At 50.9% G+C, this 25,967-nt stretch overlaps 2 protein-coding genes across 2 annotated transcripts in view; one reads left to right on the top strand and one right to left on the bottom strand.

Moving 5' to 3' along the window:
* Positions 1–8,536, top strand: part of B4GALNT3 (beta-1,4-N-acetyl-galactosaminyltransferase 3) — a 121,140-nt gene extending 112,604 nt beyond the window's left edge. Inside the window, exons 15-20 of the mRNA XM_066369538.1 lie at positions 1,832–2,151; positions 2,892–3,045; positions 3,276–3,348; positions 3,743–3,896; positions 4,497–4,623; positions 6,414–8,536. Of these exons, the coding sequence (XP_066225635.1) occupies positions 1,832–2,151; positions 2,892–3,045; positions 3,276–3,348; positions 3,743–3,896; positions 4,497–4,623; positions 6,414–6,522 (937 nt within the window). The 3' untranslated portion in view covers positions 6,523–8,536. The remainder of the gene's footprint in view (positions 1–1,831; positions 2,152–2,891; positions 3,046–3,275; positions 3,349–3,742; positions 3,897–4,496; positions 4,624–6,413) is intronic.
* A 28-nt stretch (positions 8,537–8,564) lies between these two features.
* NINJ2 (ninjurin 2) overlaps positions 8,565–25,967 on the bottom strand; it is a 118,248-nt gene continuing 100,845 nt past the window's right edge. The window contains exons 2-4 of the mRNA XM_066369537.1: positions 10,935–11,166; positions 10,272–10,456; positions 8,565–9,764 (exon numbers count right to left, since the gene is read on the bottom strand). Coding sequence (XP_066225634.1) covers positions 10,290–10,456; positions 10,935–11,166 — 399 coding nt within the window. The 3' untranslated portion in view covers positions 8,565–9,764; positions 10,272–10,289. The remainder of the gene's footprint in view (positions 9,765–10,271; positions 10,457–10,934; positions 11,167–25,967) is intronic.

Below are 25,967 nucleotides of genomic sequence, written 5' to 3'. Positions count from 1 at the left end.
GACTTCCGGGAAGGACAAGTGCCTGGAGACCTTGCCCCTGAAGGTGACCTGGACCAGTTAGGTCTTTGTCCCACCATCAGGCAAGGTTCTGAAATGCCTGAGTTCCCAGCCCAAGAGCACTGGGAAGACCTGTTGAATGTGGTCCCCCTCTTAGGGAAGGAGCTATTAAAAAGACAAGTCAGGCCCTGGACAGTTGGCTCAGTGGTAGAGCGTTGGCTTGTCGTGTGGAAGTCCTGGGTTCAATTTCCAGTCAGGGCACACAGGAGAAGCACCCATCTCTTCTCCACCTCACCCCTTCTCTCTCTCTCTCTCTCTTTATGTCTCTTTATTCCCTTCCTGCATCCATAGCTCAAGTAGTTTGAACGAGTTGGCCCCAGGCACTGAGGATGGCTCCATGGCCTCCATCTCAGGCACTAAAATGTCTTGGTTGCTGAGCAACAGAGCAACACCCTAGATGGGCAAAGCATCGCCCCCTAGTGGGCCTGTTGGGTGGATCCTGTCGGGTGCATGTGGGAGTCTGTCCCTGCATCCTCGCCTCTCACATAATAAATGAAAAAAAAAAAAAAAACCCAGAAAAAAACAAATCAGGCAAAACTGAGGCTAAAAGAGACTAAGAACCCCAGATATGTGCTAGAAAGGCCAGGGCAGAAGACATGGCTGAGTTCTTTGTTGTTTCACTCATTGAACCAATCAACATTTTTTTAATTGAGATAAAATTCACATACCATTAAACCTACCATTTTAGAGTGTACAGTTCAATGGTCTTTTAAGTATATTCATACTGTTGTATAACCATCACCACTGTCTGATTCCAAAACATTTTTACTTTTAAAAGGATCCCTGTAGCTATTAGTGGTTAATTCCCGTTCCTCCCTCCTTCTAGTCCATGGCAACCACACTACTCTACTCTCCATTACTACTGATTTACCCATTCTAGACATTTCATATACATAGAATTATATAATTTGTGGCCTTTTGTGTCTGTCTTCTAATATTAGCAAAATGTTTTCAAGGCTCACCCACGTTGTAGAATGTATTGCGTATTTCAGTCCTTTATATCACTGTATAACATTCCATTGTATGGCATAATCCACATATTATGTATCATCCATTCATCAGTTAATTGAAATTTGGGTTGTTTCCACTTTTTGGCTATTATGAATGTAATGCTACTGTGAATATTTGTATACTAAGTTTTTGTGTGAACATGTTTTCAGTTCTCTGGGTATACACCTAAGAGTAGAATTGTTGGGTCATATGGTAACTCTATGTTTAAACATTTTGGGGATCTACCGATCTCTTTCCAAATCAGCTGCAGCATTTTACATTCCCATCAGCAGTGAATGAAGGTTCCAGTTTCTCTGCATTCTTGCCAACACTTGTTATTTTCCTAAGGAAAAATAAATTGTCCTAATGGGTGTGAAATGCTATCACATTGTGCTTTTAATTTGCATTTCCCTATTGACTAATGATGTTGAGCCAACTAATCAAGATTTAATGGTGATTAATACATTACATAATTGTATTTTATGCACTGTTGATTGAACAGAAGTTGAGGGTCAACTTCTGAAAAAAACTCTTTCACCTTATATATGATCTCAGAGCTAGAAGAGATTTTAGAGATCATCCCAGCCCCATAGATGCATTTTTAAAGATGGAGGCAGGGAGCACTAGAGAGGTTAAGCATCTTGCGCAAGCATCTTAGCCAATGGCAAAACTGGGACAAAAACTAGGGTCTCTTGATAATTGGCCGTGCATACTTTTACCACACCATGTTACCCCAAAGAGGAGGGGGGAGAAAAACTCAAGCCCCCCACCCTTTTTGCCATAGGAGATACCAGCTGCGGCACATTGTGAATGTGGAGAAGCGTCAGGACCAGCTACGTGGAGGTCGCTACCTCCTGGAGCTCGAGCTGCTGGACCAAGGCCAGCGCCTGGTGCGGCTCTCTGAGTACGTGTCTGCGCGAGGCTGGCAGGGCATCGATCCAGCTGGTGGGGAAGAAGCCGAGGCCCGGAACCTGCAGGGCCTGGTCTGGGGCCCACACAGCCACCGGAGACGGGTCTTGAATGTCCGGGCCCCAGAGCCCAAACTGTGCTGGCCCCAGGGCTTCTCCTGGAATCACCGAGCCGTGGTCCACTTCATCGTGCCTGGTGAGCCTTCAGCCGAGCCTGGGCATTGTCAGCAGAGCAGGGATCTTAATAGTGATCACGAGCACCCAGGTCTCTGCTGGCTGACTTGATCTCACAGGAACTTGTGAAAATGGCCACTTTACAGTCAAGGATCTGAAGCTCCTAAGAGAAAAGTCACTTATCCAAGTTTACATGGATAGACAGCATTGGAGCAGAGAACAGCTACTGACTTGTGGCCACTGCTCTTTCTGTGGTACCGGACTGCAGGGTTGGGCATGACAGTCAGTGGGGGTTGTGCTGGGAGTTACAGCTGGTCTGGGAAAATACGACAGGGAGTATTTTAACCTAGTAGAATGGATTAGCTGGTTTTTATAATGAGAAAGGGGACCAGGTAACAGACAGGAGTATAACAATGGGATAAGACAGGACATAAATGATGGCAATAAGACAGACAGATTACAGGTTTTAGTGTCAGAGCATGGGGGTTGCTATGAGAGAACTAATGACAAGTCCCAGCCGAAGGCCTCCTCAGGGCGCCCTGCCCGGGAGGCTGGCTGTGCAGGAGCAGGGAGGGTATAGAGACCCCTGCAATGGTGAGCTCACCACTGCCTTCCTTTTGCACTGTTGCTCCCAGTTTCCCATAGCTGCATTGCCCCTGAGCAGAGGTCTGATGGGCCCTGAAGCATGCAGGGCCCAAGAGTGGACGTGCCCTTCTTTGTGTTACCTCTGCTTCTCTTTCTCTGGCCGCCCCACTTGGGTAGTGAAGAACCAGGCGCGCTGGGTGCAACAGTTCATCAAAGACATGGAAAAGCTTTTCCAGGTCACTGGCGACTCACACTTCAACATCATCATCACCGACTATAGCAGCGAGGACATGGATGTCGAGATGGCCCTAAAAAGGTCCAAGCTGAGGAGGTGAGGAGGTTTCCTGGCTGGTGCAGCCAGAACCCTCTCCTTCCTAAGGTCTCAGGACAGCTGGGTCCAGGGCAGAGCTAGAAATCTCACCCAGCTTTGCAGATGCCCCGTCTCTGCCCATAGTCTCATTCCAGGAACACATCATTTCTACTGTATGCCTGCTACCTGCCTTCAGGGGACAGCCACCACCAAGTCCCAATGCTCATCCCCTCTTCTCTCCTCCCCTGCAGCTACCAGTACATGAAGCTCAGTGGAAACTTCGAGCGCTCAGCTGGACTTCAGGCTGGCATAGACCTGGTGAAGGTAATGGACAAGGAGGGGCTTGGGACATGTGACTAAGGGTTGATTGAGATGAGAGATATTTGGGCTGTGGAAGACAGCTCCTCAGGGAGGAAAGAGTGAGGAGACAGGGCTCTTTTCTGTTGTGCTGCCTGGGTGGGACTAAACAAATGACAAGGGAACATTTGTCCAGAGTCCTTGGGATCCATAAAGAGTGGGGGAGGAGTCAGAATTTATCTTCTGATTGTAAGAACTGTGCTCTGAGGCCTAGAGCCATGGAAATCTGCCCGATAGTGTGTTTTATGAAAGTTTGTCAGTCATTCATGCAAATGGAAGCGCCAGAGGACTGTCCCAGAGAGTGGCTTGGCTTCCGAGCCCTGGTTGGAGGGTCTGCTGATGCTCCCACATCTGTCCCCAGGACCCACACAGCATTATCTTCCTCTGTGACCTCCACATCCACTTCCCAGCTGGAGTCATCGACAGCATCCGGAAACACTGTGTGGAGGGCAAGATGGCCTTTGCTCCCATGGTGATGAGGCTGCATTGTGGGGCCACCCCCCAAAGGCCTGAGGGTGAGGCCTTGCCCTGGGCTAGGGAGGGTGGAAGGATCTCTCTGGCCTTGGTTCTTAACCTCAGAGCTGGAAACAGTTCTGCCTACCACAGCAGCGTCAGCCTCCCCCCTCCCTCCTGCTCCTCCATTCCCTGGACCGTCCAGAGATGTTCCCTGAAGGCTGTGCTGACAGCCACAGCAGCAGCGATGATGAGCACTGCCCGCCCCATATTCCCCTTTATTCATTCATCCAATGTTTATTAAGCACTTACTATGTGCCAGACTCTGTGCCCTGTGAGGACACTGCCTCTGGAGAGGGAAATGACACTCAGCTGTGCCTTTAGTAGCTACTGTTGCGAGATCCTCTTGTAGGGCTGTCACCAGCCCAGGGTCACTCCTTGGTGGGACTACTGCTTTCACAGCACCCTGAACCCTATCTCAGAGGGCTCCCCCCAAAAAAAGAAAAGCAGGCAAGGGGCTTGCCCAGATGAGACAGTTTTTAGCCTCAGGCATCCCATCAATGTGTTTTAGAAAGGGCTCTAGGATGCCAATGGAAGCCTTCCTTTCTCCCTTCCTCCTGGCCCCTGGCTTACCTCACCTGGAGCTATGTATCTGTCCACAGGCTACTGGGAGGTGAACGGGTTTGGACTGCTTGGCATCTACAAGTCAGACCTGGACAGGATCGGGGGCATGAACACCAAGGAGTTCCGAGACCGCTGGGGTGGGGAAGACTGGGAGTTGCTGGACAGGTGACTGGAAAGGGGGGCACCTGAGGGGTCTGCTGGGGTTTCATCCATCAGGTGCTCTGGAGAGGGAAGGGGTAAGAGCATCCTAGACCTAGTCCCCTGGGCTGCAGGTTCCCCACAAGCAGGTGAAGGCACTGGGCCCCAGTTACATCCCTCGCTGACTCAGTTTCTCCACCTGTGAAAGGGGAGGATACTGCCACTGTCTCTGTCACGGGGCTGACATGGAAAGTGCTTGGTAAAACTGCCACGGATAAGCAAAAACTGATCTGCACAAAAAATAAATGATAATGTTACGAGCAGTGAGCAAGTCGCAGTGGGTGTACAGGGCTGCATCCTCCAGGTGCCGCTCTCCTCCCCTCTGCAGTGGCCTTGGGGAGGAGACTGAAGTTTTGGGATGGGTAAGAGAGACAGGCCACAGGGCCAGCAAAGACTTTAGAGCCAGCAAAAGCGGTTGTGTGCACCTTCAAAGGGCAGCAAGCTATTCCAGAGGCTCTGGGCCCCTGGGAGCCTGGGAAGAAGGGAGTTTCAGGGAGGTGGAAATGGTCACTGGTATGAAAAGCCTCAGGGAAGGGCAGGACAGGGAGCTGGCTGGGCTGGGACCCAGGTTGTAGGGGACTGCAGAACTCAGTGGTGGTGAAATGGAGGCCATGTTAGTATTAGATTCCTCTCTCTAGAAATGTGCTGCCAAGAGAAGAGGAGGAGAGGATGATTCTTTGAGAGTTGGGCTTAAGGATCAGGGGCTAAGGGCTGGGGGAATCCAAGAAAGAAAAGGTGTCCAGAACAGTTAATTGCTAGAACAGTGTCCAGAGGAGACGGACAGGTCAAGGTCAGGAGCACCGGGGCAGTGGGGACCTTGACAAGGAAGGGATACACTGCCTCCCGAGAGACAGGACAAGACCCCCCCACCAGTCATTGGGCGTCTGTCCTGGTAGGTGATTCACATCCACTCTCTAATATAAACCTCTGTGAGATGGATGCAATTATCTCCATTTTCCAGATGAGGAAACTGAGTCTTGAGAAGTTAATAACTTGCCCCAAATCTCACAACTAGTAAGTGTCAGAGGCTTAAATATTGGACGTGGTTATGTTTTTCCCTGGAGGGAAGAAAGAAAAGGAAGACAACACTAAGAGAATTTAAGGTGCAGAGGAGGGAGGTTGAGGGAGTTATATCAGATAACCCAGCTCTTATAAAGTCAGATCCGAGCAGATTCCCACAGTGGACAGAAGCCTAGACTGAAAGCCACCCCTGCTCTTCCTGCCGGGCTGGGAAGCTACAGACCTCCAGGTCTGTTCTCAACCCTCCTGCCTCTGTGGAGGCCCAAGGAGAAACTGCTTCAGATTCCAGTAACTTCTACCCTGCCTAAAATCTAGGCCTCTCTGTGAGAGGGACTCCCAGTGGGCTGTGCATGTAGTAAAGGGACAGAGAAGGGCTAGGGACACGGTCTGCTCCAGCCGTCTGCCTCCATCAAACATATGACATGTCCTCAGCTGGCTGAGTGCCAAGAGCTGTGCCTAGCACCTCTGTCCAGCAGCTCTGGTCTTTACCACCCCCTGCAGTGTGTATGTATCATTAGTATCCTCTTTGTAGAGATTTAGCAAACTGAGGCTCTGAGAGGTGATATGACTTACACAGTGCGGAGCTGGGATTCCAACCCGGGCCGCCGGGCTCTGCGCTCCGCCCTGCTCCCCACCCTGTGCTGGTGAACCGGAGTACAGGGGCAGGGTCTGCAGTAGGTGTGCAGCCCAGTTGCCTCCTGCACTTCTGTGGCTCACCCTGCCCCTCCCGCCCTCAGGATCCTCCAAGCAGGCCTGGAAGTGGAACGCCTCTCCCTCAGGAATTTCTTCCATCACTTCCATTCCAAGCGGGGCATGTGGAACCGCCGCCGGATGAAGATGCCGTGATCCCAAGGGGTGGCCCACTGGACTGACCACTTCCCACCCCTTGACTTGCGGCTGCTCCCCCAGCACCCTGCAGACTGCTGGGCGGAACGAGGAGGGGCGCAGAAGCCGTGGCTGGGCCCCGAGAGGCCTCGGCACTAACACCCCACTTGGCTGGGAGCTGACCCCTCACACAGACGGCTGCTCTGGGCCTCCAGAGGGAGGACTTTGGGAAGCAGGCCGGTCACAGAGGTGGCACAGCTCCTGGGAGGGCTGCGCAGTTAGGTCAGGGAAGGGAAGACCTGCTTGAGTGACACCATCCTAAATCCTTGAGGTGTATGCCAGCATCCACCCAGTGCTCCCCACAGGGGCAGCAACCAGGAACTGGAAACTCTCCTAGTGGACATATTTTATTTGGGTTTTTATTATTATTATTTTTATCAGAAAAGCAACAGTGTAACTGTCCAGACCCAGCATTGACTATGATGGGGTGAGGGGTGGGGGGGAGTGGTGCCTTTAGGGAGGGTCCCCTCTTGCATACCTCAGACCCACTCCTGTGCAGAGCTGTGTTCCTCGGTCCTAGACCTGGCAGCTGAGTGACAACCAGAGGAGCTGGCCCCACGAGGAACACTTCCTTGGTGCCACCCCGGGCTCATGCTTCCCGAGACACGCACATCTCTCTCGCCCGGGGAGCCACGGAGCAGCGGGTCACCAATTAGGGCATTAACCTTACCCTTTATGTGGCACTAACTTCAGACCCATCAGGAGCACAGAACTGGTATCTCCCTGGTGCCCCAGGGAGACTGGGAGACGAGGAGTGGTGGGCAGTGGGCTCCTCCCCAGTTCCTGGCATTTAGGCCAAGCAGGACAGGCAAGGTGAGGAGGCAGAGAAGAAAGAGGATGTGGGAGTAAGTAAGTAAACCATGACTTAGATGAGGGACAGGGGCGGGGGTCCAGCAGGGAGGGATGAAAAGGGAAGTGGGAAGCTGGAGTCCTTGCCACCCTGCTCCCCGGAACTTGTCCTCCTGCAGGGGCAGCCCCAGTGAGGCCTCGAGTGTCCTTGAGCAGAGGAAAGAAGGGGTGTGGGTAAAACAATCATAAAACAGGGACCAGGGTTGGAACCGGCGGGGGGGGGGGGCAAGTTTGGGGACAGGTGAGGACATCGTTCTGAGAGTCTTTCCCCAAGTGGAAGGGAGTGGGGGAGCCAGGAGGAACTGAAAAGTGAAGCTAGTTCAAGAAAACAGCCCTTGGCCTCCGTAGTCTAAGGCCACCCTTCTGTCACCTGATGATCATGCACTTATCTTGCACTAAAGACCCCCAGGTGCCTTTGCAGCCGGGGAGTTTTCTACTGCTGCTGCCTCTGCTGCTGCTGCTGACTTTACCAATGGTGCATTGGACACTGGATCCTGAACTCCAGTGGCTGTTTAGGAGGGGAGCGCAGGGCTCCCTGCTGTAAGGAAGGGCCTAGGAGGGGGGAGGGTGCAGCAGGGCCCTGGGGGCCAGTCAGCTGGCCCAGCTCCATGCTGTGACAGTCCAAGGCACAGCATTTGGAGGGTCTGCCTGATGAGTCCTGTACTCACCAAGAGCATAGACTTGGCATAGGGGAGAATGGAGCCTGTTGAGAACCCTCAAGCTCAAAGAGAATCTTTGTCTTAAGAAATCGGGAAGGACAAGGACTTTTCAGTGACTCAGTGGCTTGTGGAAGCCCATACCTGCCCCTGGACTGCGCTCTTTAGGGTCCCTGCTCCAGCGTACTGCCTTTGGGAAAGGTCCGTGGGGAGTAGGTAAGAGCTGCAGTTGGCCAGCTGGGGTGCTAGGCTTCTTTCTGGGGCCACTCATGGTTGGACATTCACTGGGAGGCCTGAGCCAGCCCAAACAGCCCTCCTACTTCCTACCTCCAGATAGGAGCCAGCAGCCTGCCCTGCCCACTGCCCCAGGCCAATGCCTTATGTTTTTGATGTTTGTTACCTCCACACCATCTGCCTTAAGGGGGTGGACCTGGCAAGGGCTCCTACTCTGTAGGGAAATGTCTGGGGGCGGGGGGTGGGGGGGTGGAGGTGGGGGGAACCAGGTGGTGGGAAGGGAAGCATTAAATACAGCATCTTCATAGAACGGCTATTGCGTTTTCCTGTTGCCTATCTTGGTGGGAGAGGGTTGGGCGGAAGGCCCAAGGGTTCATGTCTCTGTCCTTCAGCCATCAGGCTTCTGAACGCGTGCCAAGGACCCTTCCACACCACCCTCTGCCCTTCACCCTTAGTTTGGTCCCTGCTGTGTGGCAGACAGCCTTCTCTGTGTTGCAGTTTACTCAGGAAAGGAACACATTGTTCCTGAGTGAGGAGCTCACAGCCTGACAGACAGGCATTTCCTGTTCAGCAGATACTGTAAATGGAGGTTGGTGGTTTGAACAACCTGGGTGAATAAGGCTAGCGATTGGCCAGAATGGTCTTAGTGAGCGGTAGAGAGGAGCTAAGCTGTGGCTTATTCTAAAAGAGCAGACGGACTAAATCCTTTCCACCTGATCTGGGGATGCCCTGTTGATGCTTTACAGGTGCAAATTGGCCTCCCTGGTTACATCTGGCAGAGGCATAAACCAGAATTAGTTTGTATTCCTTAAACACCTGCCTAAGATAAGGTGATGGTATGAAAGCAAAATAGGTTTATAGTAGGTCTCAGAAAGGATGTGCATTCATCCATCAGTCTAGAATGGCCTGACCTGCCATTGGCACAGCAGATGGTAATTAGCTCAAGGTGTATAGGGCCTGGAAGGTTGACTCGGAGCACAACCCAGAAGGGAGGGAGTGATTTAAAAGCTTCTTCTTCCTGGCCTGGAGTCTGCTCCTCTGAGCCCTTTCCAGGACACAGACAGATGGCAGCTCAGATGCCACTAAAGACATAAGGACTGACTTCCATGGATTTGGAGAAACATTTTTAGACACAAGTCATTCCATTTTTCCCTGGGAAAATGAGCCTAAGAATGGGTGGGCCAAAGGGAGTCAAGTCCAAACCAGAAGCCTGAAGCTGGGCGGACTTGGCTTTAGGGGCAGGTGCCACCAGGAAGGAAAGTTGGCACTATCCGTCTGAGCTCAGGACTCTAGACTGAGATGGAATTCACTTAGACCAGTAAAATAGCCCATCTACATTCAGGTGCAGTGGGTAGGAAGCAGCATCTACTTTGCCCCTTTCAGGATCTCCTGGGGGCCGAGGAACATCCCTGTCAGCCTGGCAGGTCAGGGCGGAAAGCGGTGGAGCAGCTCCAGATCCAGTACCTGGGAGGGAAGCAGAGAAGAGGCGGTGGGGGCAGTGCTTGCGGACTCCAGTGTGTCCTCCTTTTCTCTGGCAGCCTTGTCAAGGTGCAGATGTGGACTTAGTAGATCCGAATTGGGCCTGAGAGTCTACCTTGCCAGCAGGCTTCCAGGTGCTTTTGTTGCTGTTGGTTCATAAACCACAGTTTGAGCAGTAAGGATGGCCAGAAAATGCCAAGGGAAAAGCCCACATCTCCATCTTGCCAGAGGGCAGAGCCAAGCACTAACCAGGTTGCCTCCCACCCATCACAGGCTATGGAATAACCTAAGCCTAGAATGAAGGAGAAGCCCCGTCAACAGCTCAGGGGCCTTTCTGACTCACCCTCCACGTCCTTCTCCCAGATTCCCTCCTGGCCCCAAATCTACCTTCTCCTTTTGCTTGGCAGGGATTTCTCTTACCCCAAATACTCAAAGGTGAGAAAAGGGCCTCCTGGGACCCTTTGGGCCTGGGGACCTTTCCTCATCCCTCACCTGGGTCCCAAGCTGAGTTCAGAGAAGATTCCTTGAGATCCTGGCAGCCAGGAACCCCGTCTTATGTGCCCCAAAGGCTGTAATGAAGATGTTGATGACAACAGTGATGAAGACCAAAATGGTGGCAGCATTGTTGAGCTGGTTGAGTCGCCACTGCTTTTCTACCTCATTGAGGTTCCGCCGTGCTGAAGAGTGGAGGGAGAGGTAAAAAAGTCAGGGTGGGAGCCACAGCCTGGAGCTTCCCTCACAAAACCCTCTACAGTTCAGAGAGACTGGCACCTCAAAAATCCATTTGGCAGAAATCGAGGGAGGTGGTGTTGTCCTCTTCCCTCACTGATCCGTGTGTGGGGGTCCATGTGGTGCTTCATAGAACCAGGGTTTGGGGACTTACACTGGGTCTTCTAAGAGTGTGTGTGCATGCACACAGGCAATATGGACCTGCTACAAGCTAGTGAGGACTGTCATTCAGCAGGTATTGTGGAGTGGCCATTATATGGAACACCAAGAGGTAGGACAGGGTGCTAGTAATCACTGTGTAGATGTTACTTGGGCATTTGGAGGTGCAGAGGGCAAACGCCAGGTTAGTGTGTGGCTGTGACGTTGGAAAGTGCAAATGCAGGGTGGTACAGGGAGACACTTGGTGCACGGAGGCCAAGTGCTCACCAATGACTGCGAGGAGGACTCCAATGACGACCTGGAGGAGCAGAGAGATGCTGATGAGGGTGACGAGGGCGGCGTAGTATTGAGAGGACGGCCCCTGCTCCAGCACTGTTTTCAGCCGCATGGCATTGGACATGAAGAGAGCCATGTCCAGCATGCTCTCTGCCATGCTCTTCTTGGTAGCATAATGGTTCAGGTTGATGGGCGGGCTCCTCAGGGGGCTAGGGTTGCCAGGCTAGAAGGGAGAAGAAAGCACAGGCTTACCTGGGAGGCTTTATCAGGGAAGCAGTTGAGGGACTGGAAAAAGAATTTTTAAAGCTCTCCCCTGACCCGGTGAGGTCACATAATACCCTCCTCAGTTTTATGGTCTGAAAAGACTCTGAAATGATGTTATGTTGCAGTTTATATTTCACAGTGGGTAGGGTCACCCTTCCCTCACACCTTTTCATGTCCATCTGAAGAAAGCCAAACCAGGAGGATTCTCAGCTGCTTATAAAATGTACCTTACTCATTTTATGCCATTTCACCTGGGCCGGGCATGGCTGAGGCCATTCTGTTTTCCTCTGAGAGGAAACAGATATAGGACAATAGCAGATACAGAGGACAGTAGCAGGAGGCTTGGCTCAACAGCAAAGGCATCTCTTCTCCTGGGATGATGTGACCCCAAGGCACTCGGCCCTCAGCACTCTGGCTCTCAAACACAGGCCCAAACCAAAATACATATCTGTATGCATGTATGTACGTTAAAAGCTTTTAATTTATTTTCTATATTCTGGCTAAGATTATTGACATATAATTTACACTTCATTTGATTTTGAAATATAAAAGCTTTTACTCTCAAGAAGATGCTAACTCCAAGTGACAGTCACAATGCAGGACATATGGGTGGATCCCTGTGTTGAACCAGTAAATTCAGACTGGCTGCTGTGGGCAATCCACTCATGCAAGAGAACTTGGGTACATTTTATGGAGATTCCTTTTTCTTTTTTGAAAGAGGCAAAGAGAGCGAGACAGGAACATGGAGCTGCTCCTGTGTGTGCCCTGACCGGGGAATTGAACCGGCAACCTCCGCGCTCTGGGATGAGGCTCCAACCAACCAAGCTACCCAGCCAGGGCTTATTTTTCTTTTAAAGAGACAGAGAGAGGGGAGAGGGAAGGGAGGCATTTATTTTTTGCTTCACCCAGTTGTACATTCATTGGTTGCTTCCCGTGTGTGCCCTGACCAGGGATCGAATCTGCAAACTTGTGTTTTGGGATAACGCTCTTAACCAACTGAGCTAACTGGCCAGGGCCTGGGGATTAATTTAGACGTGGTGCTTGGGATAATTGGTGCAGGAGGACCCAGTAATAGGAGACCTTTGGAAGGTATGGTATTGATTTAGGGTCAGGGTGACAAGGAACAGAACCAGAGTGGTGGTGAGCAAGGAGAGGAAGGAAGGACTTTGAGAGATGCTATAGCCTGGGGTAGGGAGCTAACAGGATATCTGTTAAATGGGTAGGTGGACAGATGGATGGATGGATGGATAGTGTGGATTGGAGAGGGTTCTGGATGCTCGGCTTGTTCTGGGCCAGCTGGCCTGGCTGGTTAGTTCCAGGGATACCAAGGCCAATAGCCCACAAAGACCCCAAGGTCCTAGCCCATTTGGCAGTGGCTCATCCCGGGTTCAAAGGCTGTGTTAAGTGAGAGCCTATGGAGCAGTCCCAGCCCTCTTCACAATTTATGGTGCTTCTGCCCAGGTGCTGCCCCCCAACACACTGCGCCCCCTCCTCTCTCTGTCCCACCCTTCGGTTTTCCCAGGAGCTACAAGCCTTGCACTTTCTCCTCCCAAATCCAGCTCTCATTCAAGATCTGAGAAGTTGTGAAATTACTATGAAAGCTTCAAAGAGGAAAAAAAACCCTCTCTGAAAATTTGTATATTAACAGTGGACAAAACCTTACACCCAAGTAGTGTGTGAGGGGAGGGGTGCCTGGGACACAGATGTCCCCAAGCCTCAACAACCACAAAAAATATTGCTATTTGTAAGTTTTATTTGAACGTCTACACTTTTGTTGTTAAATTGACCTTAGAGGCTCATCCTTTCCTTCCTCATTGAGGGCTTGCTTTTATTTTGCCCGTTCAGGATTGCTTCATAACTGAGGAAGGCTTTCCGGAGTCCGGTATGGCGGGGTGGGGGTGGCCGCGGGGCTCTGCTCAAACTCTTGAAGGCACCCTTTCTCCGGAGTGTCCACATGGTGGCGCGCGACAACCGAAGAAGTTAGGGCACCGGGGCTGCTCTGGTGGCAGGATGCTGTTTCTTCCCTGAGGAATACACTGACCGGCCACGTTTGGTGTGAAACCTCACCCTTTGGAGGCCCAGGACAGGGACCCTGGCTCACAAGTCTAGATAGGCCAACCTAAAACCCACCAAACAAGTGTCAAATGAGAGTTCTAGGATAAACCAGTGCTGAGATCGGGCCAGGACCGAGTGGTGAACCAGCACAATCTGCCGCCAAGTGGGACTGTGGTTAGAAGGGACCTGACTGTGAGACCCTGGAAGGAGTTGCTTTGAAAGGGAGGGAGATTTCTTCATCCTTCCTGGCCAGTTAAGGTGCAGCCCTGCCCTGAGGGAGGGGGCTTGCAGAAATGACCCGCAGGTTGTCCCTACAGCCTGAGAGTTCGACTGGAGGAACCTCCAAATCCCACAGGTTGACACCCTTTTTAACTACTGTCCAGAGACTAGGAGCAACCCAACAAGGGCCAGGGGCGGACGATGGGGACGGCAGACCGGGTGATGGGCGGGGCGGCCCTTTCCTGCCTCTGGGAGCTGGCCCTTTAAGGCCGGGCCTAGGAGTCCGCACAAAGGCCCGGAATGTGGGCTGGGCCCCGGGAGGCACCCAGCGTGAGTCATTAGTATTTCAGGAGACTCTGCTTCGCCCGTGCCTGCCCCTGGCCCCAGCCCCGCCCGGACCGGGGGCAACTCCGGAGGTGCCTGCTCAGCCAGAACCCACCGGGGCCTCCCCTCCCCGCACACCCACTTGCCCTTGCCCGGCTCCTGGCCCTTTCTCGGGCTCCTCAGAGCAAGGGCTGCAGGTACGAGGCCTCCTGGCTTCTCTCCCAGCTCTACCTCTATTGGGCACCTCAGCCTCAGTTTCCACATCTACAAAACAGGAGGAAAATCCCATCTCTGGAGGGGTGAGGACGATGGACCGACTGAGTGAGACTTGGTGCCTCCCCCAAAGGAAAGACATAACTCCAAACTCTTGTCATTTCACCCCATTTGAAGTGTCTCTCGGTGACCGTCTACCCTTCAGTACCCTTGTCCTTCATCCCTCCCGCCCAGCTCTCCATGCTCACTGAAGGACCGCGGGAGGCTGCAGCAGAGCCGCCAAGCCCTATGCACCCACACCGAGGAAAGGCCACCTATGCAAATCCTGCCAACCCATGAATGATACCTGAACACGAGGGGGCGCGTTGGTTGACAACAGGTTGCAGCAGGGGCGGGTTTGGGGGAGATGGAAGCAAACCCCCAGAGCTCCCTTCCAGAGCGCGGAGGCTCTGGGCAACAAGGGGATCTGGGGTGGATGCTAGGTGTCGGGTAATGCCAAGCGGGTTAGGGACACAACAGACATCCTCCACCAGTTTCGCATTTTGCCCCACTCCAGAGCCTGTCCCAGCACCACAATTTCCCTCCCTCTCCTCACCCTTCCCTCTGGTTCCAGCTCAGACTTCCCTGGGTAACCACTCTCTTGCCAAGTCCCAGTTCCCCACGCAGGTGTGGATTCCAGCTCTTGATGTCATGGATGGCTCCATTGTACTTATCCCTTAATCCTTGTTGGCCTATACTATTTTTGTTTCTTTACAAAACTTGTTGGTTAGAAAGGAATGCCTCTTTTAACAGAAAAGCAAGCTAATTTTTACATTGTTTATCGATACTATGGTCAATGGAGACCACAAGCTCCAAGATTATAGTTTTGCATTTCCTGGAAATGAGATTTCAAAGGAGTAACAGGCTTACCAGAAGGCAGTGGAAATCACTGCTTGAAGCATTTAGGACCTGGGGCCTGTGGCCACAGTGAGTGAGTACCCTTGAGGAAGGAGTGGGCTAAGAAGTAGGGATTTGTGGCAGCCAGGAGAGTATCACAGAAGGCATCCTGAACCCAGGTTCAAATTCTGGCTCTGCTACAAGGTGGGTGTGTGAGCAAGCCTGGTCTTATCACAGGGCTCCTTTACTTATCTGTGACAAAAGAGGGGCTGGAATAAGTGATTTCTTGGGTCCTCTCTAACAAAGAGTGATGTGGGGTGGGGAAGCCTCCTCCTCTGTGTGAAGAATTCTCAGGGGCTGAGAATAGTTCCCTGAGAGTGGCAAAGGTCAGGCAGCTGCAGAGCCAGGCTCAGGGGCAGATCCAGTGAGTCACTTTGCCCCAGGGCACTGGTGACCCTCCAATGAGTCATTCTAGTCAGCCCTGAGAATAGCCATATGCCACATCTCCCTGTGTATCAGTTCAAACTCAAGGCTACAGAGAAAATGAGCTGGCCTACTGGCCCTTCTGTTGGTCTCAAAATGACTGACCATCCAGAAAATTTCATTTAAGAAGGAGATGGTGAAGAACCAGGCCTTTGGAAGACTGGTTTCTCATGAGGGAAAGTCAGGTTCCAGCCCAGGAAGAGTATGGATTTGGGTGACTGACTATGCCAATTTGCTTTTAATTAGGTGCCTGAGATCCCTAATCCTCTGTCAGAATTAAGTTTGAGAGAGTACCTGGGCTGCCCTACTGTGCACACACTGGGAATGACAGAAGCTCCTGTTACAGAGTGCATACCTTGTGCCCAGCATAGGGTTAAACATGGAACACGAGCCATCTTATCTCCTCCTCACAGCAGCTCTGTGGAGGCAGTGAGGACATGGTAATCATAATTGCAAAAGCAGAGGCTCAGAGAGCCTGAGTAACTTGCCTAAGCTCAGATAGCACAGTTTTTATTCCAGTTCTCTATGTGCCAGAGCCTGTCATTTTAACCCCTACTCTGATACCTTCCAGAAGTTGACATACTCCCTGGCTCCAAGGAGTTTAGGATCTAAAGATAAAAAATCTAAAGATGAAAGAAGACAATTAAGTAGTCCCATAAGGGTACATATAGATACTTATTATGAGGAGGTATTTAACACCCCTACCTCAGTGGCACTGGCATTAGGTTTCCCTGAATTTACAGTGCAGTGTGTCCTTGAGCCCCTGCACTGCTATGGCCTAAAGGCACTGTTCCCAAAGTCAGAGGCTTGGGTTCAAACTGGTAGGAGGTGACCTGGGAAAACAGAGTTGACATAAGAGAGACTTTTATCTGTGCCTTTTGAATTTTGAACCATGTGCATGTTTGAACTATCTAAAAAAAAATAAATTTAAAACAAAAACAAATTGTACCTCCAAAAGGCCAATAGTAAAAATAAAAGGGTTAAAATAATGAAGAAGTTATCATTTCATCTCACCCAGACCTTACCTTCTCTATCTGTGAAATAGAAATAATACCTGCCCTTTTTAGCACAAGCACTGTTAACAGATCAGTGAGATAATATGGATGAATGTGCTTTAAAAATTAAAATATTAAAACAAATATGAGATGAGAGAAATATCTCTCAGGATTATAGTCCCTCCTGTGGGTCTAGAGGCATTTTAAATAATGTGTTCTGGCCCTGGCTGGTTGGCTCAGTGGTAGAGCGTCGGCCTGGCGTGCAGAGGTCCCGGGTTCGATTCCCGGCCAGGGCACACAGGAGAAGCGCCCATCTGCTTCTCCACCCCTCCCCCTCTCCTTCCTCTCTGTCTCTCTCTTCCCTTCCCGCAGCCGAGGCTCCATTGGAGCAAAGATGGCCCGGGCGCTGGGGATGGCTCCTTGGCCTCTGCCCCAGGCACTAGAGTGGCTCTGGTCGCAACAGAGCGATGCCCCGGAGGCGCAGAGCATCGCCCCCTGGTGGGCAGAGCGTCGCCCCCTGGTGAGCGTGCCAAGTGGATCCCGGTCGGGCGCATGCGGGAGTCTGTCTGACTGTCTCTCCCTGTTTCCAGCTTCAGAAAAATACAAATAAATAAATAAATAAATAAATAATGTGTTCTGATCCAGGGCCTGTCCCAGCCCCCAATTTTCTTTTTTTAATTTTATTTAAAAAATTAAATTTCCTGCTTGGCCGGTTGGCTCAGTGGTAGAGCGTCGGCCTGGCATGCAGAAGTCCCGGGTTTGATTCCCGGCCAGGGCACACAGGAAAAGCGCCCATCTGCTTCTCCACCCCTCCCCCTCTCCTTCCTCTCTGCCTCTCTCTTCCCCTCCCGCAGCTGAGGCTCTATTGGGGCAAAGATGGCCCGGGCGCTGGGGATGGCTCCTTGGCCTCTGCCCCAGGTGCTAGAGTGGTTCTGGTCACGACAGAGCGACGACCTGGAGGGGCAGAGCATCGCCCCCTGGTGGGCAGAGCGTCGCCCCTGGTGGGTGTGCCGGGTGGATCTCGGTCGGGCGCATGCAGGAGTCTGACTGTCTCTCCCCGTTTCCAGCTTCAGAAAAATACAAAAAAAAAATAATAATAATAAATAAATAAATAAATAAACAAATAAATTTAACAGGGTAACATTGATCAATAAGAGTACATTCAGGGATTATTTCTAGTTTGTTACCAGCCCAAATTTTGAAGGTCCTTTGTCTTCTCTGCGAGCCCCTTGGTCTCTGAAACGCCTCTTCTCTACCCATTAGGCCCCCTCTCCTCTCGTCCGCATGAGTATCACCTTCAAGTGGCACCAGGCTTATGTGTCAGAGAGAATTCACAGACAAGCCCACCTGCACTGGCTCTCCCTGGGCTCTTCTGTGATTGGGCAGTGTAGACGCCTAACTGACCTCCACCCACCCCTCTAGCAGGATATCTGCTCCTCCTCCCTCGGGGATGGGGCAGAGAGCTAACCCTCCTCAGGGCTCTGCCCGTGCCAGGCTCCCTGATGCTCAGCAGTACTGGGCCACACCAGATTACTCACTATTCCCTGAACATACCCCACCCTTCACCCCAGGACCCAAGGCCTCTCTTTCTCATGCTACCCCCGCCCCTAAGGAAGCCTCATCTTCCTTCTAGATCCTGTCCCATTACCTTCCACCCAGGCCCTGTGCAAAGGCTGCCCTGCTTCATGCTACCAGGCCTTTGTTTAGACGTCGCTAGCGGCCCATCACTGCTTTGCTGCAGGGACTCTGTCTTCTGTATTCCCAGGTCCCCGTGGTGCCTACCTCAGTGCCTTCCACATTTAGGTACATGATAAATTATTGACTTTTTTTTTTTTTTTGAAAGAGTTAAGGAGATTTTTCCAAAAGGGCAAAAGAAAAGGTCTTTAAGGATGAGATTTCAGGCCGATGGCTTCTGCGTGAGGGGAGCAGGGTTTGTATAGTGAATCTTTGTTTTTAAAATAAAAGCCCCTGGGCCCTGGCCGGTTGGCTCAGTGGTAGAGCGTCAGCCTGGTGTGTGGAAGTCCCGGGTTCGATTCCTGGCCAGGGCACACAAGAGAGGCGCCCATCTGCTTCTCCACCCCTCCCCCTCTCCTTCCTCTCTGTCTCTCTCTTCTCCTCCCGCAGCTGAGGCTCCATTGGAGCAACGATGGCCCGGGCGCTGGGGATGGCTCTGTGGCCTCTGCCTCAGGCGCTAGAATGGCTCTGGTAGCAACAGAGTGATGCCCTGGATGGGCAGAGCATCGCCCCCTGGTAGGCATGCCAGGTGGATCCCGGTCGGGTGCATGCGGGAGTCTGTCTGACTGCCTCCCCGTTTCCAGCTTCAGAAGAAAAAAAAGCAAAAACAAAAAAACAAAAATAAAATAAAATAAAAGCCCCTGGCCCAGAAATAGCCCTTTCTCCCCTGGTGTCCTGCCTCAGGGAATGAATGACTCAGGTTGGAAGCAGTCACTGGTCTTTAAGCCAAAACTTGCAAAGGCTCAGACCCTGGAGGCCTCTGTCTGGGGCATGTGCTCTGACTGCAGCCATCCAGTGCCAAGAGCAGTGTGTATCTAGCCCTTAAAAGTCAACAGTCTCTAATCCACCTTGGGTGGAGTGTTTTTTGCATGCTATTCCATAATAACATTCAAACGGCCCAGAAATCTCCTCAGAGCCCTGGGTACAGTCTTGCTATGAGGCTCCAGCCCTTGCCCCAGGCTGCAAACGCGGCTTCACAGACGCCGCACATTCAGGGCAGGTGGGAGCAGCTGCCACCTGGGAAAATCTACAGTGCCTCTGTCGTCCACCAGGGGGCCCCCAGGAACCCGTCCCGTGGGCCCTGGGTGAGCTCAACCTGCCAGGAGCCAGTAACACCAAGTGCTTGGATCCCTTTATGAATCCAGGAGGTCGACAGGGTTTCTCTCTAACAAAAGGGGACTATACAAAAATGAAAACAGAGTGTGTGCAGGAGGGACGGGAAGGCTTAAGGGTTGTGATAAGAACCCCATGGGATCTGCTTGCTCTTCTTTAGGAACCATTTTCCACCTCCCTTGGCAGAGGTCATCATGTCAGTGGCTTTTAGGAAACTCTCATTTGATGGGGTCCAAAGTTAATCATGGATTTGTTACATAGAAATTTCCAAAGAATTTTTCTGCTTTCTCCCAATACACACCTTAAACAAGAGTACTTTCCAAAGTAGCACCTTGCTCCTGGGAGCTTTTGCTCTAGACCCCACTTTGGGGCTCTCAGCGGCATGCCCCAAGCCCACCAGCCCCATCTCAGCACACTGTAATCTGCCTCATCTTTCAGGGGCCAACAAATTGAGCTAAAATTTCAACAATAGTACCCAAATAATAATAATGCTGTATGCCAGACATGCCCCATGAAGTGGGTATTAAAAGTCCCCTTTTACAAGTGAAGACAGTGAGGTTCAAAGAGATAACCTGCGCAGGGTCAGCAGATATCAAGGGATAGTTCCAGTGTCAAAACCCTAAACCTAGATTCTTAAAAAATATATATATATTTTCATTTATTTGAGAGAGAGAGAGAGAGGAAATAGAGGAGGGGGAGAGAGTGAAAAGCATCAACTCGTTGTTCCACTTAGATATGCTCTCAGTGCTTCTTGGATGTGCCCTGACCCAGGATCAAAACCACAACCTCTGTATGCTGGGATGATGCTTTATCCACTGAGCCATCTGGCCAGGGCCTAAACCTATATTTACTTTTTTCTGTATACCAGTAGTTCTTAAATTGTGGTCTCTGAAGCTGCAACATCAACAGCATTACCTGGGAACTTATTAGAAATGCTAGCCCTGGCCAGGTAGCTTAGTTCGTTGGAGCATCATCCGATAGGTTGTGGGGTTTGATCCCTGGTCAGGGCACATACAAGAATCAACAAATGGATGCATGAATAGATGGAACAATAAGTTAATGTTTCTTTCTCTCTCTCAAATCAATCGATAAATAAAATATTTTCTAAGAAAAATGAAAATTCTCAGGTTCTACCCTAGACCTACTGAATCAGAAACCTGGGTGGAACCCAGCCATTCGTGTTTTAACAAGCCCTCCAGGTGGTTCTGATGCAAACTCAAGTCTGAGGGCCATCAGTCTACACCAGGGGTCCCCAAACTACGGCCCGTGGGCTGCATGTGGCCTCCTGAGGCCATTTATCTGGTCCCGCCGCACTTCCAGAAGGAAGGGACACCTCTTTCATTGGTGGTCAGTGAGAGGAGCACAGGATGCGAATGCCGGGCCGCAAAGCGCGGCATCACTCACATACAGTACTACTTCCGTTTTGTTTTTTTACTTTAAAATAAGATATGTGCAGTGTGCATAGGGATTTGTTTATAGTTTCTTTATAGTCTGGCCCTCCAACGGTCTGAGGGACAGTGAACTGGCCCCCTGTGTAAAAAGTTTGGGGACCCCTGGTCTACACCATTCTGCCAAATCGCAGTAGCTGTGAGTGCTTACTTTGTCTAAGCTCAATGCTAGACATGTTCACATGGATTTTGTCATTGAATTATTTTAACAATGCCTATTTTACAGATGAAAAAATCAAGGCTCAGAACAATTCTGAATTTTTCCCAGGCAAGCTCTGGAGGCTGTGTCCTTAACCACTCAGGCTGTGTAAACTCAAGGTGGACACCTTTCCACTAAACAGTATTCAGTATTTTTACTTTTTTTAAAAGTTGATATTAGAGAGACAGGAAAGGAGAGAGAAAGGGACAGAAACATTGATCTGTTTCTGTATGTGCCCTGACCAGAGATCAAACCAGCAACCTTTGCATCTGGGGATGGCGCTGTAACCAACCGAGCCCTCCAGCCAGGGCGGCATTCAGTGTTCTGCACCAGCAGCCAGCCTGCTCCAGCAGCTTGTCTCCCCAGTGCCTGTTGTTTCCCAGCTGCTGATCATGGGCCTGTTTATAAGAGCTTGATTCCTCCTCATGTCTTCACTCAGAAGCATTTACTGGGGTGTTGTTGTTTTTTTGACCGGCGGGGGGGGGGGGGTGGGGTAGGTTTTATAGAATCTTAGGTTTTGTGTTGGAATCTAATTCCATATAGGAGGCCTAAACACAGGTAGTAAAAATGACTTTCAGAACAATTAATCATAACACAAAATATCAACGTTCTACATAATGGTGTGTATAAGTTTTCATCTGTCCCTATTAGATTATACATTTCCAAAAGGCACGGATTATTTTCTTTGAATTTCAGACAGTTAGACTAAGAAGCAATAAGAACTGTGTCCACAATCTTTGGCTACAGCTCAGGTGAGGAGACCTCATGAAATAGATCATATCTGACACGGAGGCAGGAGAAAGGGAAGGTGGTGAATTTCCTACTCCACCCAGCCCTGCAGAGGGCCTGCCAAGATTTCTGCTCAGTTCACTTCAGCAAACATGTTTTCAGTTCCTACCATGTGCTAGGCATCCAGGACAAAGATCCCTGCCTTCCCTGTATCCCTGTTGCCCTAATCCTCTAAAATGACATGGCTTAGCAGAGAACAAAGTGTATAAAGGGAGAAGCCAGGAGCTAAAAAGGCCTTTTCAATTGTACCCCAGTAGATAAACTTCACAGGAACAAGGACTTGATCTGTCCTGTTCTCTGCTATATCCCAGAGTCTGGCACCTAGCCTGGCATGCTGAATGAGTGAATGATGTCACTCCCTGAACTTATTCAGAAGGAGCTTAAGAGATAAGACCATGGTGAAGTGTGCTCTATGGCCCTCTTATATGGAGCCCTCAGGGGGTCCCAGTAAGTGGCTCTCTTACATGTATTATGGGTTCTCGACTCCCTTCAGTACTTCAGCACAGCATTAGTGTGCGTGTGTGTGCATGTGTGCACGTGTGTACGGTTCTTGTGGTTGGCAGTGTCTGGGTCCTGGCACAGACGAGACAGCCAGCAAATGAAGAGAAGCTGCTACACTCACTGGAAGACGCCCGGCTGTGCAGCTCCCAGCCAGGTGAAATCAAGAGAGAGAGGAGTCCTCATGCCACAGCCGGGTGACAACAGCACTCAAGGGTCAGCCAGCTCTGCAGCAGATGTCCCTGGCTCGCTTGAGCCAGTCTGAAGAGGCCTGGGCTCGGAAGCAACCTGCCAGGATCGCCCCATGGCCCCAGCCCTGGGAGTCCCCTGCTCTCCGTCCTGGCCCAGCAGATTCTGCCTGGGTCCTCACACCTGCTCTCCTCTCCTCCCTCAGGACTTGAAAGCAGTGGTGAAGGGCAAACCCAATGTTCTCCCGACCCAGCTCCTGCAGTCTGAGCAGCGGCCCTGATGTCATGGGCCAGGAACTGGGGAAAACGAGGCTGTGCAGATGGCTGGCATTGCGCTCGGGGTCAAGGGGTCTGAACTGAGTCTAGCTGTCATTTCTTCTCTTGGTGCCTCCAGCAGATCACACAACCTCTGTGCTTCTCAGCTTCCTCTTTTGTAAAATGAGAGAATCCCACCCCTCCCCCATTATTGCACGGAGCTGGTGTGCAGTCTTTTCCATACACACAAAGGGATGTCACACTCGCCAGAAGCAGATCCACATCAGGTGCTGAATCTGTTGAATTCTCCCAAATTCACAGCCTCTCTTAATAACTGCATTTATTCAGTATTTACCATGTGCCGGCACAAGGGGAACTGTAGGTTAAGAGAGATTAAGTAATTTGCCTGAGGTCACATAGCTAGAGACAGGGGACTCAAGCACTGAACCCCAGTCTGCCTGTGGCCCGAACACAAACTCTTAGCAACTGTGTTGTTTTGCAAGCTGCTGTTTAGCACTTGTACTTTACCATCTTTCTGGAAGGTCAGAGCCCCTGGAAAATCTTCCTTCTCGCCTACCACTGTATCTGATTGGTAGTGTGTTCTCAGAAAAGAGAGAAGGAGGAAAGAAAGGCAGGCGGTCTGGCCCTGCCCTCAGCCACTGGCCCAAACCATACTGGGTGCACCTTTTCTACAGCCTGGGGTAAGGCCCCAGGGCAACAAAGCACTATTGGTCACTGCTGTGTCCTTATTCTCTTACTAAAAATATAGCAGCACGAGCCCTCCAAGGCCACCAAACAGCCATCCAGTTGCTCTCTGGGGTCAATCTTATACAGCCTGATCCTGCCACCTGGCACCCATTCCCTCTGGGCCCCCTGCCTGACAGCTGACCCCTGTTGTCCCTGTGACTATTTACTGCAAGGCAAAGTCCAGTTCAGCAGAGGTGAGAACTCCTGAGCAGCCAGGCCCCGCCCGGCCCGGCCTCACCCATGGTGAACTGTGGGACACCAGGACATTTTGGGGGTCTTTCCCCCTCAGTTCAGTCAGAGCAAACACTTTTTGCTGGACCTCATTCCTGCAGCGATAAAAATGGGAGCATCAATCTCTCCAGCCTCCTCTGGAGTCTGAGCAGAGCCTGGTTCGGTGACACGGACTCTCCGTGCCAGCACTGCCCTCCATAGCCCTGTGATGGGGGGCCTCTGTTCTCTACCTCATCAAACAGGAGTAAGATTGCAAAAACAGGAATAGTGCTATCCAACTTTTACAGGTATATATTAATATACACAGATAAATCTAATATGATTTATCTCTAGATACTTGGATCTGAAGTAGTCTCTTCCCTTTTGCTTTATTTGTACTTTCTAATTTTTCCACAATGATCATGTGCCATAAAAGAAGAAATGCTAGGCCTGACCTGTGGTGGCGCAGTGGATAAAATGTCGACCTGGAACGCTGAGGTCACCGGTTCAAAACCCTGGGCTTGCCTGGTCAAGGCACATATGGGAGTTGATGTTTCCTGCTCCTCCCCCTTCTCTCTCTCTCTCTCTCTCTCTCTCTCTCTCTGACACACACAAATAAATAAAGTTTTTTAAAAAAATAAAGAAACATAAGGAATTGTCTCTTGAAGCCTTTTAAAAGAAAAAAAAGGAATAAGAAATGCTAAAACAACAACCACATCACTGGCATTTAAGTATTTGTCTTGACTTATAGGACAGTTTGAGACTAATGTTTATGAAAGTGGCTTGCAAACTTTAAGTGCTTTGCAAGTGTCAGGGTTTCTTGATACCATTTCCCCTGAGGGCATTTTGGAACCACAGGGGTGGGTAACAACAGTCTCCTTCCAGTTCCACAGCAGGAAACGCTGTAGTTCAGAAGCACCACTCTGGACCCGGCCAGCTCCCTCCTCACTCTGCAGGAAGAGTAGAGCATGACAGTGCATGTGACACACTGGCCGAGGCCAGAGCATGGCCGCGGCCTGTAACAAACAGCCTGGCCTGCTCTGTGGATGAATCAGTAGCACTGACTGAATAACTGCCACGTGCAGTGCTCTGTCCTCTGTTCTAGAAGATAGCTCTGTTTGCTTTACAGTCAGCCAACAAACATGGAATGAGCACCTATTTATTTCAGGCAAGTCAGAGCACAGAGAGCATAGCATGGAGGCAATCATTTAGACAGGGAGGTTGTGATGAAAGGCAGGGAGGGACGGGTGCCTTGTGAGGCATACACACGAAGTGGGAAGGCAGGAGGACATCCATCTGGGAAGCTCAGTGGCGGCCTTGTGGGCAGCAATGCCATCTCAGCTGGATCTTGAAGGACAAGCAGAATTCTCCAGAATGTTCTTCTTCTGGTAATCACAGAGTCCCTGCTTGGGAACCAATGCCTTAACCCTTTAAGTAGTGAGCTTTTTGTTAACCCTTTCAGTGAGGACGTACATGAACGTTCGTACTACTCAAAGGGTTAATGGAAGACACTGGTAAAAGGTTTCCAAGTGGGTAGTAATGTAATCCATAGTCATTTGCAGGGCCCAGTTCAAAATCAACACATGGGGCTCCAACTTCGAAGTTCTTAAACATTTCAAGATGGCTATATCAGAGAATTAAACCAAGTAGGGACACTTCTCAGTGCTGGGCCCTTCTGAACAGGCCCTGTGATGCCTGCCCAGGCTACCAATAAGTGCAGGAGAAAAGAATTAGGGTTTCTTGTTGCCGGGACAACCACAGGCCTTGGGAAGCCCCAGTGCCTGCTTCACTGTTTGTATCTTGGGTCAAGGTTGGCCTCCAGAAGGCGAGATAACCTGGCCAGATTCTATACTTAACTAATACCTTTGTGTGGCCAGTGGAGTGTTCTGCCTCTTAACTAATGGTGCCAAGAACCCCAGAGACTTTCCCGAAGGCCAGGATGGGGGAGCAGCAAAGAACACAAGCTCAGACGCAAGGCCTTCGGAGGTGGAAGTGATAGGAGTGCTGGGAAACGCTTCTCACTGGGAAGCCCCTGACTCACCTAAAGGCAATCCACTTCGAACTGTGTACGTATCTGTCTGCCCACAGGGCATCAGTTTCTGCCCTGTGGCTAACCATCTCATTTTACAAATGGGGAAAGTGAGAACCAGAGAGGGCAAGGGACCTAGCCAAGGTCACATAACTAGATTGTGTTGAAACCAGAACACAAGTTTCCATAACTTCCATTAAATGTCCTCTCCCTAACAGTGAGGTGCCTTTTCTGGTGCCCCTTGAGCTGGATTGTCAGGTCCAGGGTGTGGGGCTGCCCTCTACAGTGGTCTTCAGACCTCCAGGACCCCGCTTGCTTGAGGGAATCACGGCTGCCCACCGGAAGACGCAGTTCACAGGGCTCTTGAGTGTGAGAAGAGTGGCGT

This window comes from Saccopteryx leptura, chromosome 2, assembly GCF_036850995.1.
Source record: "Saccopteryx leptura isolate mSacLep1 chromosome 2, mSacLep1_pri_phased_curated, whole genome shotgun sequence".
NCBI classification, from domain to species: domain Eukaryota; kingdom Metazoa; phylum Chordata; class Mammalia; order Chiroptera; family Emballonuridae; genus Saccopteryx; species Saccopteryx leptura.
Note: the sequence above shows the minus strand (reverse complement) of the source record. Positions and strands in the feature narration are given on the sequence as shown.